Source organism: Pogona vitticeps, chromosome 2 (assembly GCF_051106095.1).
Source record: "Pogona vitticeps strain Pit_001003342236 chromosome 2, PviZW2.1, whole genome shotgun sequence".
Classification (NCBI taxonomy): Eukaryota; Metazoa; Chordata; class Lepidosauria; order Squamata; family Agamidae; genus Pogona; species Pogona vitticeps.
The window spans coordinates 165,729,330-165,742,415 of NC_135784.1; the positions used below are offsets into that span (position 1 = coordinate 165,729,330).

At 46.2% G+C, this 13,086-nt stretch overlaps 1 protein-coding gene across 2 annotated transcripts in view; it reads right to left on the reverse strand.

The window, feature by feature from the left end:
- Window positions 1–7,676: 7,676 nt before the first annotated feature.
- CALCOCO1 (calcium binding and coiled-coil domain 1) overlaps window positions 7,677–13,086 on the reverse strand; it is a 32,092-nt gene continuing 26,682 nt past the window's right edge. For both annotated transcript variants that reach the window (XM_020784591.3, XM_020784592.3), the window contains exon 15: window positions 7,677–12,808. In XM_020784591.3, coding sequence (XP_020640250.2) covers window positions 12,607–12,808 — 202 coding nt within the window. In that variant the 3' untranslated portion in view covers window positions 7,677–12,606. The remainder of the gene's footprint in view (window positions 12,809–13,086) is intronic.

Consider the following 13,086-nt stretch of genomic DNA (forward strand, 5'->3'; position numbering starts at 1 on the left):
CTGAGTTATTGTTTTTTTTTTTTTAAAGCTGAGCCAAGTCCAAGTCAAGTCACTGGTGCGATTTAGGTCTGACGACAGTGGGTCTCATGCTTCTAGTCCTCATCCATCTTTCGGGGAGTCCATGCTAGTGGCTGATTTGACAGAGGAGCGCCTGCTTGCAAGAGTGGCTGGGAAAATGATTTGAGATGGGAAATAGACAAATGTCTCTTGAGTAGGCCAAACCCCCCCACCCTTTAAAGGGAAAAAGAATACATCTCCATATTTTTCAGGAGAGGAGATGGGTTGTTCTATAGCAGCAAAACCAGTAAAGAGTCTGGCAACAATGTATTCTCGAAGGCTTTCATGGCCAGGATCCGATGGTTGTTGTGGATTTTTTGGCTGTGTTCTGGCGGTTTTCCTTCCTAACGTTTTGCCACTGATCTTTAGAGGACAGGAGCTAGAATTCTGTCTGTGTTCTGGTGTGGTGTGTGGGATTGTTGACTATTTGTAGCTGTGGGATAAGGGTTTTTTTGTTCTTTTCAGGAGATTGGGTGTTTCCGGTGATTGGGTGTTTCCTGTGATCAGGGTGTTTGTTGTTATGGGTGTTTTGTTGTGATAAGGGGGGTGATCTGTCACTGTGATTGATGGGTGTCATTGGCTAGTCTTTTGTGTGCAGTGATCACTGGTCCTTGTGGCTGGGTAGAGTTCATTGACCTTTTGCAGGCTGTATTTTTCAGTGCTGGGAGCCAGGCTTTCTTGATTATTAGACTTTCTTCTTTTTTTTGTTGAAGCTGTGCTGGTGTTTGTGGATTTCAATGGCTTCCCTGTGTAGTCTAACATAATGATTGCTAGTGTTGTCTAGTAATTCTGTATCTTGAAGTAGGATTTCATGTCCAGCTTGTTTCAGGGCATATTCAGCTACTGATGATTTTTCCAGTTGTTTTAGTCTGCAGTATCTTTCATGCTCTTTGTTTCTGGTCTGGATGCTACATTTTGTGGTCCCAGTATATACCTGGCCACAACTGCAAGGTATCAAGTATACTCCTGCAGTGGTGAGAGGGTCCCTTTTGTCCTTTGCTGACTGTAAGATTTGTATTTTCATGGTGGATCTGAATTCTGTTTGTATTACTGAATACTGAATACTGCCTGGCAACACCTTAAAGGCGTCTACTTGGTTTCAGCTTTTGTGGATGGATGTCTTTGAAGGAGTAGGCTAGAGTCCATGAAACTCTTGCCAGGTGAAACATGTCAGTCTTTTAGGTGTTACATTATTATGGGGCCTTTGTCTGTTCCTCACATGCAATTCTGTCTTTCAGTATCACACTTCCACATATCAGGGGACTGCCAGATTATGAAAGCTCTGAAGGTAGTGATCAAGGGGAGCGCTTTCTCAATTTCACCTCCTCCCTAGAATGCTCTCCCCAGAAAAAAACCCACTTGGCCTTTCACCGTTATTCTTTGGATACCAAGTTAAAATGTTTCTCAAAACCCAGGCATTTGACTGGTTGATATTTAATAGTGAGCAAAAATGGTGAGCAAAAAGTTCTCTCTACGATTTGTCATTCTTGGGGGCCTGTTTGGGGCTATAGTTTTGTATTATACGTCTATTGCTTTTATTGTTTTGTTTTTAACCTGTTAACAACAGAGAACTATGGGATTAGCAAAGCAGGAAAATCATCTAATTAGGAAATCAGTTCATGTATTGCACATAAACCGATTTCCATATAATCCAGATATAGGGGCTAGTACAGCCCACATATAACTTATATGCAGAATACATCATGAGAAAGGCAGGACTGGATGAATCCCAAGACAGAATAAAGATTGCTGGAAGAAATATCAACAACCTCAGATATGCAGATGATATCACTCTGATGGCAGAAAGAGGGAAGGAAGAAAAGAACCTCTTAATGAGAGTGGAAGAGGAGAGCACCAAAAATGGTCTGAAGCTCAACATTAAAAAAAACAACAAACCTAAGATCATGGCCACTGGTCCCATCACTTCCTGGGAAATAGAAGGGAAATATATGGAGGCAGTCACATTTTACCTTCTTGGGCTCCATGATCACTGCAGATGGGGACAGCAGCCACAAAATTAAAAGACTCCTGCTTCTTGGGAGGAAAATGATGACAAACCTAGACAGCATCTTATAAAGCAGAGACATCACCTTGCCAACAAAAGTCCACATAGTCAAAGCTATTGTTTTTCCAGTAGCGATGTATGGAAGTGAGAGCTGGACCATAAAGAAGGCTGACCGCCGAAGAATTGATGCTTTTGAACTGTGGTGCTGGAGGAGCCTCTTGAGATTCCCCTGGACTGCAAAGAGAACAAACCTATCCATTCTGAAGGAAATCAATTCTGAGTGCTCACTGGAAGGACAGATCCTGAAGCTGAGGCTCCAGTACTTTGGCCATCTTATGAGAAGAGAAGACTCCCTGGAAAAGACCCTGATGTTGGGAAAGTGTGAAGGCAGTAGGATAATGGAGTGACAGAGGATGAGATGACTACACAGTGTCATCAGAGCAACCAACATGAATCTGACCCAACTCCAGGAGGCAGTGGAAGACAGGAGGGCCTGGCGTGCTCTGATCCATGGGGTCACGAAGAGTCGGACACGACTTAATGACTAAACAACAACAGCAGCCCACATTTCCAGGTAGCTCAAATAAGTAAGCCAGCTTTCTGGGGTAGCTGCCTGTGTCTTCACATTATCTGTTGTTTTAGAGTCGGAGCTAGATGGAAAATTCTCTCCCCTTCATGGACAGTGGCCAGGTCAGGCTGTGGGTAATAGAAATCGCCAACCTGAAAAGCCAAATGGAAATCTCTCTATGGCTCTATAGGATCTAATACTGAGTAGGGGTTTTGGGTGGGGAATGGTGGGGATTTGTGATAATTCCAAGATGTTTCTGTGTCTGAAGGAGGATGGAGGGGAGTGGCAGGATCAGGTTCAGTTTGCACATGCAGGTGAATAAGCTATTAGACCACAGATGGCAATGGCCCCATTTTTGAATGTTCTTCTTTCTTAAAAAGTTTCCTGCAAACAGAAAGCTAGCAAAACAGGCAAAGTACTGGGTTGGAATCTTCCTTTCTGATGCACTCTTTCTGTCAAGAAGAACAGTGTTTTTGTTTTTGCTTTACATGAAGGGAATAGTAAAAAGAAGATTATCCATCTATACTCTGAGATGGTATGTATGGCAGCATTCTTTGTGATGCAGTTGTTGTGATGAAGGAAAGCTGGCGCGGGGGGGGGCATAGCTCTGCAGGCTTTGTTGAGCTACAGCTTCCATCACCCCTAGCCGTATTAGCTATAAGGGCTGATGGGAGCTAGGGTTTGACAACCTTCAGAAGCCCCACCCTTGCAATAAAAGGAACTGGCGGCTATACATCGAGGTGCAGCTGCTTTAAGCTATGGAGAGGGAAACTCCAGAGTCTCAAGAACAGAGATAGGACACGTTTGTCTACTGTTAATGAATGAGGGGGAACAATCAGCTCAGCACTGTTCATGTCCCACATCTATAGGCAGGAAGAGAATGCAATCTATGTGTGTTGGACATACCGCAGGACCTTGTTTTCGCGTGGGGACCTCCCAAATTGCCTCTGTGCAAAAACTTTGCAAAATCACTACAAAAACAAGGGCTAGCTTTAATGCCAGCTTTACCACATCAAAAATAAATGTGTGAATAGCCCTGAGACTCTCCCATTTCATCGTCAATGGCAACAACCCTGTTTAGATTTCTTTGTGAAATTAATAGAAGGGAGACTGGTTCCCTGCCCAAGAGATCTCTTCCCACTCTTATAGGGTGTGATCACATTAGGAAATAGATTGCAATCTGGACTGCTTGTGGAGTGGTCCGGTGGGATCTATTTCCCAGTGAACACATAACACCAGGGGAAATCTGCTCTGTTTCTACCCCAATCTGTGCCTAAGCTGGACCTTTTTGGCTACAGGGTTTTGATTTTTTTGGGGGGCCCTGGCTGGAGCAATGTCCCAGCAGACAGACGGCTTGCCTTCTGGGAGATTGCTCCCATTAAAGCGACTTTTTCCAGTGTGTTCAGGCATGAATTTCTGCAGCTGTCTGACTGCACCCTAACTTTAGCAGTGGCTGGATTGACTTAGCCCTTGTCTAAGTCCTTGACTTAGCCCTTGAAATATTCCCCCTTCATTCCAACAACCACAGTTGTAGGTGGCAAACAGATTTCATTCTTAACCTGCTTTCTAAATAGACCCTGACCCTGTGTGATATAGGTCCAGTCAGAAGACTGATTTAGAGTCATGTGAGCATTGCCCCTGAAATTCGTGCAATCTGCTCGAATGCCTCTTCTGTCCTAGGGCCGTCCTATTGGCTGCCCCTTGCATGCCTGGCTCTTGCTTTCCCTGAACATACAATAGAAAACTGACCTTGGGCGTGGGGTGCCAGTGGGGATCTCACCAATCCCAGGTAAGAGGGAATTAATCGCTGACACACACCCCCCCCAGCCTCATGAAACTGTCTTATCTCTTTCAGAAAAAACACCCATCCTATGCATCCCAGTTAGCTTGTGGTCATTTGATGGTCCCAAGCATTTTGCAGATGGTGTTTGTTTGTGAGTGAGTGAGAAATATAGAAGCAGACACGGACACACCCCTCTCTTAAAATGCAGCGTACACAACTCTACCCATTGAGTTGGGAGTAAGTTCCTTGAACTCAGTGGGATTTATTGCCAAACTGACCATCAAGTGGGATGAGGCCAGAGGCTCCTTAGCTATTCCAGCCCACCCTTCTCAGTGGTGGGGGTGGAGAAGGACTGCTGTTTGAGAGCTCCTCCTAGCTGATCTAGTAAAAGGAGTCTTAGACTATGTTGTGCTACTGCCCTATGGGTTTTATTAAGGACTAAATATTAATATTAACAAAGGAACAACAAAACTCTGGGAACTTTGATATATTGCTTGGGGTTTGTCTGTAGGGCATGTAGTGATGAGCCCTTTCATTATACCAGTAGGGCCATGATAAAATAATATTGACCCATGTCACCTGTGGGCCCACAATCTGGCAGTGTTTCAGAACCCACTGCAAACAAGCTGAGGACCTGACATTTCATATTATTGAATTCCATTCCATTCTTGTTACTGTAGTTCATGAGGTGCTTCAATTTAACCCATATTGGGTTGTCTGTAAGATCATCAATCAGAAGAGTAGTATTTAATTTGGTGGTAGAGTAAATAAACAAAGGTGCTCAGTTTTTGCCATATGTTTTAATGATTGTACATTTAGATCTAGGGCCACAATACAATATCGGAGCTAAGCGTGATTTTTTGAGCTCAGTAGGCTTTTTCTGCACAGAGGCCCATTGATTTAAATGGGGGCTGACTCATCCTCTGTCTGATTCCTATTAAGCTGTGTTTCGGAGATTTATTATTTCACTGGTGTAAAACCTTTCAGTGGACTTTATTTTTAAAAGCAGCTGTTGTCATTTAGTCGTTTAGTCGTGTCCAACTCTTCGTGACCCCATAGACCAGAGCACGCCAGGCCCTCCTGTCTTCCACGGCCTCCCGGAGTTGTGTCAAATTCATGTTGGTTGCTTTGATGACACTCTCCAATCATCTCGTCCTCTGTCGTCCCCTTCTCCTCCTGCATTCACATTTTTCCAACATCAGGGTCTTTTCCAGGGAGTCTTCTCTTCTTGACAGAATATACTACAATGGATGGCAAAGCTGAACAAACGTCGTTTTTTTTTTGGGGGGGCTGACGGACTGACTTCTTCCTCCCCTCCCTCACCAAAGATCATGGACACTACCTTTGGTGGCTGGTGGATTCTGGGAATTGTAGTCCAAAAAGGAACTTTATAAAGCTCTGATTGAGAGTGGGTAAATGAGCAGAGTGGATGCTTCCTCCCATGGATACCCCCCAGGTTTCTTGGACAACAAACCACTCCCCCCACATCCCCAAACTGCCAGACCCATGGTTTCCTGTGTCTGCACAGCCCTTCGCTTTCCTCATCAATTTCCTGCCTCAGCAGCATTGAAGTCTACCCCCTCACCCTCTTCAAGCCCTCCGCAACTCAGCACCTGGGCTCTTGGAAGCCAGCGGCCCCCCCTCCTCCCGCGCTTCCATCTTATTCACCCCGGATAATTGCAGCAGCCGTGAGTCAGGTTGTATTAATGATCTATAGATCCCAGGTCACCCATTGCGCTTAAGACTTGGATTGCAACACTCCATTACTATTGGCTATACAAGGGCAAAGCCTCCATCCGTGCAGCAGTAAATCTGGCCTCGTTGGGCCATCACTCAGCCCCGCTCTGCCTGTCCATCTTCACCTGCCTGTGGGTCTTTTGTATTTTACATTTCTAATTAAATAAAATTACACACACAGACACCCAAGACATACACACACTGGGAGAGAAAAGAGGAGGGGGGGAATAATGAATTCCTCAATGATTTGCTGTTATATTTTAAAGGGTCCATAAAAGCCAAGGGTGATAAAAATTGATTTTGTCGTTATCTGCTCTAGTGCTGGTACAGAGAGAGGAGTCCCCTCCTTCCCAAGCACAAGCTGTTTTTTCCCCTCTTGGCTTTTGGCTGGATGGGGTGGTTTGCAGGGAACTGAGGCCTAGTGCTTGAAGCAGTGGCGTGTATCTGCAGCCCTCTTTGAAAAGCCCACAGCCAGGGCAGGAAATCTGGGTGAGTTTCCTGCCCATACTAGCACTCAAGGCTGTGGAACTCATCGCTACCACATCGTCCCAGAGCTGAAGAAAGGAATGGGAAATTTGGCCAAATATATCATTAAAAAAAATAGTTACCACATTTGCCACAGTTCATGGCCCAAGAGGTAGTTACTGTTATAGATATAAAATAATTGTTCACTCTCCTACTTCATGAATGTAACTGAGAGTTGTTACTATTTTCCAATTTTTAAGAATGGTTTTTTTTTTTTTTTTAAGATTATTTTTGAAATCTGCATGTTACAAGCTGCTGGCCTATGATACAAAACCCACTCTCCTCCTGCCAAACGTGTCACTGCCGCAACATCGAACAGCACTTGAACCATCAGATATTCCTCCTCCCTCATTTAGTGAGGCTACAGCCGCCCTAGGTGTAAATGAACTTTTCAAAAAAAAAAAAAAGTTACAGTTAGAACACAAAAGTAGTGAAGTGGTTCCTCTTCCAGTTACCGTCGCCATGTAATGTTGCTGTTGGAAGGAGGAATTAACTGCAGTTAATGTTCTTGAAAAGCAACTCATTCCATGCTTAGAGCTGAAACTCTCCACCCAACCAGTCTCTGCTCATGACATGGTGCTCTTGGTGGGAGAGGTCGCCATCGGGCAGCACTTGGCTCCAGGCAGCAGGTACCTCTTGGGATGGAGACTGGCTCTGGCGCAGACGATGCACCCTTGCGGTTGCCCAGGCCCATCAGAGGTGGTTTTGCAAATCATCTTTTGTCTCCAGCCCTTTGGAAACCCTTCCTCCACGTCTTTCCTGCCCGGTATCGCACGGGCCCCGGGCTTAGAACCCCACCACACCATACCCCTTTACTGACTCTGGCAACCTTGCAGCCCGCTGGCACTCATAACCGTGGATGGCCCTTTCTGTTACGCCGCAACCAGGCCAGGCAGCTGGGACACTCGGCGAATGGGACACCGCACAGAGTGGGATGTTTGTGCCATCACCCACTACATATAAATCTGGTAACCATAACATTCAAAAATGCACAGCCAGACTGCTGCAGAAACACTGCATTTTATTAGAATAGCGGCAACATGTCATATAAATATAAATATAAATATGTTTATATACACATCCTATACATAGACTTGGGGACAGGTCAAAATGGAGCTTAAAGGGTTGGGGCTTATTGCTTTGAGCTTCTGCCTTGGGTGTGGTTAAAAATGTGGGAGAGGGAAGGAGCAGGGAGAAGAAACAGAGGAGGAGATCTCACTGCCACTTGACGCAGAGCATGATGAAAAGGTTTCTCCTGCAAGGAAGCAGCAGCGTCAGAGCCTCTCCAAAAAGGCACAATCGCTAGGGAGCAATCTTTATCTCTCCCTCTTTCCTGTTTCAGCTGCACATTTTAGGTTCTGCAGCCTTCTCTTAGGGGTTTGGCAGAGATGCCAAGAGGCAGAATGAAAAAAGAGACTTTTGCAAGCCAAATAATTATTAGAAAGCAAGCATCAGGCTCAGGCTAGAAAGGTGGGAATGCTGGGGATATGTACAGCATAGGGGCAGGGAACAAGGTGCAGACAAGATAATAAAACCAAACACAACGGGGACCTGCGTGAGGTGCAATGCGGTGGAAGGGAGAAAGATGCATGCATGCATGCATGCCGCAGCAGGTAGCCAGTGGAGGAGGTGGCAACAGATGCAGGAGAGCCTCGAGAAAGGGGTTTTTTTTAAAAAAAGATCAAGAACAACAAAAGAAACCCAAGTCTACTTCAGGAAATACAGCTGATCACAGGATTACCCTCCTGTTTTCCCCCCTCTGAATACTGGTCAGTAAATCCTTTGCATGTGGACAGCCTGCTATTGCCAGTCACTACGCAATTGTATAATCCTGTTTAGCCATTCCTGATCTGGGAACTACCCTTAACAGGTGTAGAGGGAGAGCATGTTAGCCCTACCTTGGGTGTTTTCTGCTCTGCGTTGTGCCCTGAATCCTGATGCAAAATCCTGCCTGTTCTGATGGAATGCAAAGCTACACCAGCAGGAGGGCACTGGGTATGAGGCGGGCAACCAGTGTTGCACAGTCAAGACTGTTGTGCTGTTTGCTTGTGTGGCTCCTGTTTTGCCTGTTGTACATACGCATGACGAAGCGCACTTCCAACCATCTGCAGCAGACAGACGCAGCTTCACATTATGTGAGTGAAACTGCCCAACAAGATTTTAGCCATAGTGGCCAAAATTCTCCTGTGTAACATATGCCGGCACAAACTGGATCTGGAAACAGAAATAATTCATTTAAACCAACTCAAGCTTTCCATTCTCCCTTTTCTGAAGCTCCCTAGGGAATCAGTATCACTGATGGTGATCTAGTAGAGATTTTTTGGATATCAAAGGCTCCCCTCACCCGCATCCTGAGGCTCCCAAAGGCTTTCCCCGGGGAGCCTTAACACCTAAAGGGAGGGAGATAGGAAGCTTTCAATTAGTTCAAGTTCATTCTTTTCAACCTGGGATCTGGTTTATGCTGGGGTAACTTTACACAGCAGGATTTGAGCGATAGTGTGTGTAATGGCATGCTTGTCTCAATTTGCTGGATGTTGGTCATGTCAGTGGCAACTTGTCCATCGTCCAGCTAGAGCAAGTGGTTCCCAACCTTGGGTAACCCAGGTGTTCTTGGACTCTCCCAGAAGTCTTCACCACTAGCTGTGCTGGCTGGGGTTTCTGGGAGTTGTAGTCCAAGAACACCTGGGTTACCCAAGATTGGGAACCACTGACCTAGAGGATCACAAAACCATCGGAGCAACAGAGCAGGCCACCTGCCTCATAATGCTTGCAGCAGGATTCTGGCCTACAGGTGGAGCATGACTTTCTGAAGAGGAGAGCCTCCTCAATTGAATACCATGCAGGTATTCAAAATGCTGGAATAGCCATGTTCTAAATCACAGATACTGCACCATGGAGACAGGCAGCTCTCCTCGCTTCAGAAAAACCACCCTTTGCACAGTAAAAAAAATGGCAAGAGAAGGAGAGGGGGTTACTCTGCCTCCCCATCAACATCCCACCCCCGCCTTGTACGCTGACCCAGATCAGGAATGACCAAAAGAGGTCTCTTGCCTCGTCAAGCACAGCCATCTATGCAGCCAAATCATACCACAGAAGAGCGAACCACTTCAAGCTGACAGTGTGGAGAGTATCATAATTTCCAATGGCCCTCCAAGCTCCCTTCACACAGATATTGGCACAAGAGAGGGAAGGCTATCTGAGAACTCTACATCCGGCCATGCTCACTTTTGTGTGGCTTTTTATTCCCAGAGCAGCATTCAAACATGGGGTCTCCCAATCTGCAGCTTGAAGTGGTGTGATTCATGTGAGATGATGGCCCGCCTGAGTAGATTAGCTGTCAGAAAACTTCCCAATGGTGGGAACCAGGCTGGGAGAGGGTAAAAACAAACAAATGAAAAAACAACAACAACCCACCACAGGTGTGGGCTTCTAAATCTGTTACAACAGGATGCAACATCCAGTTGTATCACCGCAACTTGTAGAAAATACAGCCTGAGGTTTGCATTGGTAGCCATTAGGCTCCTGCTTTGCCCGAGAAAGGGAAGGGTCGGCCTAACCGTTTAACCAGAATAATCAGAAATGCACCAATACCACATTTGACACTGTAATGGTGGAGCATCTGACAAGCACACGATAAAAAGGAGAGTCCACGTGCCCTTTCAGTATCAGACCTCTTAAGACTGATAAACACATGTATGTAACCCTGATCATCTTTCCCTGCCTGCTCTTGCTGTGGAACATCTCAGGTATATCCATTGACTGAACTGGGCTTCATTCACATTGGAACCAGGACCGTAACATGCAAAGAACCACGGCAGACTCGTCTGTGCACATCAGCACCAAAGCTGTTCCACGGCCAGGATGATGTAACCTTCAGAAGGACAGACTTGTTTGAACGACAACAATGCAAAATGGAGATGGGCACGAATCACCACTTGGGTGGTTCGTGCCAGTTTGTCCTTTGGACGAATAGGTGTTTGGTGCTTCCCAGCCCCTCCTCGTCCAGCAGGTGCCCACTCAGAGGCAGCACGCTCGCTTCCCTGCCCCGCCTCCTTTGGGTGCTGCCTCTGAAGGAGGTGGGGCTAGGAAGCGCCGAACACCTGTTTCTCCAAAACACGAAATGGCACAAACTGCTGAACTGTAAGGTTCGTGTCCATCTCTAATGCAGAACTACTTTCCATTTTCACGCCCTTCTTCTCCTTTCCAAAGGACGCTGTAATACAGGAGTGGGAAGCTTGTGACCCTCCAGATGTTTTTGGACTCCAATTCCAATCAACCTCCATTCACGGGTTATGTTTGCTAGGGTTGATGGGACTTGAAAAGCCACACATCATTCTCTCCTGAAATCAATACACTTTACTTTCATTTGTTCAGAATTTATGGCAGTGGTATGCCAATGTACATCATTTGCTTACTCTGTTCTTAGGGTGGAAATTTGGGGCGAGGGTGTGTGAAAATCCACACAACCGCCTAGCAAAAGCAGACGACTAGGGAAGACTCTCTAAACCCATGCCTTTGTATTCCACACTTATATAGTTCCCACCTCTAAATTCACCTATGGTTTCCTTTTAGAATAAATTAAATCCCCAATGTCACCTATGTCTCTAGTCCTTATGATGGCATTCTGTGATAAACCATTAGTTAATTTGCTACAAGACTGGATTCCCAATCTCATCTGGCTCTTTCGTCTGACACCTGTAAACTTTTCTATGATTATTTTAGAAGCAGATATCTTTACTGCTTATGATTTATGGAGAATTTGTTTCATTTATTCTAGGATGTGGGTCCATAGATCCTGTAGCCCATCAGATCTGAAGAGCGAAGAAAACCCTGTATGTGATGTCAGGACAATCGCCTTTTTTAATGGACGGGACTGATGCATGTGTGTTGCCCAGAAACGTGAGGGCCTATGAGTTTAGATTATTATCCTGTGAATCTATCAATGTGCTCATTATTTTGTGACACACCCAACCATGCCCAAAACCAAGACACAACATTAATAATACTCTTAGAACTGCAGAGCTGGGAGGGACCCTATGGATCATCAAGCCAAGCCTCTGTCAAGAAGGCACCACTTGGGAACTGAACTCTCGACCTCTAGTTCCACAGCCAGAACCTGAAACCACTGAGGTTTCCAGAAGTTCCCAAGAACTGGTGGAACAAGGGAGTCTCCTAGAACAAGGTACTTCACTGACACACCCTTGCTGGACTAATTCTCCACCAAAGGAGAACAGCTAGATTCACTACTTCCTACATTCACGTGATGGCTTATGCTGGGATAACCAAGAACAGGACAGAGAAACAAAGCTAAAATGACTCAAAGACAGTATCCTACCTTCTCCCAAAACTCTCTTTGATACCTCTAGATAACCAATCATATATAAACAGGTTTTTTCACCTGCAGGAGGTACGACATCTTTCATTTAATGTTGTTTTTTCATCTGTCAATAGTTGGCTTTGGTTTAGCGCAGCGGTGAGGGAACGGTCACCCTCCAGATGTTGATGGACTCTATTCCTATTAGCCTCAATGGGGACAGCTTTTGATGAAGGATAATGGGAGTTGTAGTCCAACATCCAGTGGGCCACAGGCTATTCGCCCCTTAATGTGTGCTCATATATATGACTATATACCTACAGATCCTTATGTGTGTGGGTGAGTGTCTGCATCTGTGCCAATTCTTGTCTTTCTTCCCTAATGCAAGTTGACTCTGACTGCTCTGCTTTGGGGGCAGCTGGGGGGGGCTAGGAAAATGGCACCCCCTTTTCCCCACCTAGCAAGCAAAGCTGCTCCACTACGGCACTGCATTCATCTTAACAAGCTCTCCATGGGCAGGAAAGGGAAGGGAGATACTCACAGCCTGGATCCCACTCAAGGGGGAAAGGGAAGACTGACCGAGGGGGCGCACAGTGGGTGGGGAGGGAAGAAAAGGATCACTCAAAAATGAAGGGGTCGTGGGTGCTGAAAAATGGGTGCCCATCGACATGGGCATCTATTGTTTCCTTGTCGATTTCAGCAGGGAAGCGCTCGTGGCAGATGGGGCATTCCTTCCAAAATGCGGGCGAGGGCAGGTCCAAGGGGGAGGCGCCCATCCCGCAGGTCCCAGGTTCCGACATCTGGCGTTCTGTCAGCCCACTGTCACAGGGAAGGGAGAGAAGAAGGGAGAGCAATCAAGTGTCAGTGGGGGTTGGCCCACAGGCCCTAGCCCTGAATGGGAAATGCAATCCAAGAGCTAGCTTCTCTGAACAGAGGCAGGGGTGGTGGCAATCACTGCAGCATGGGCTTTGAGAACCACAGAACCATGGAGCTGGAAGGGGTCTAGAAGGCCATCCAGTCCAACCCCCTGCTCAAGGCAGGAATCCACATCAAAGCAGATCTGACAAGAGGGTTGCCCAGCCTCCTCTTGAATGCCT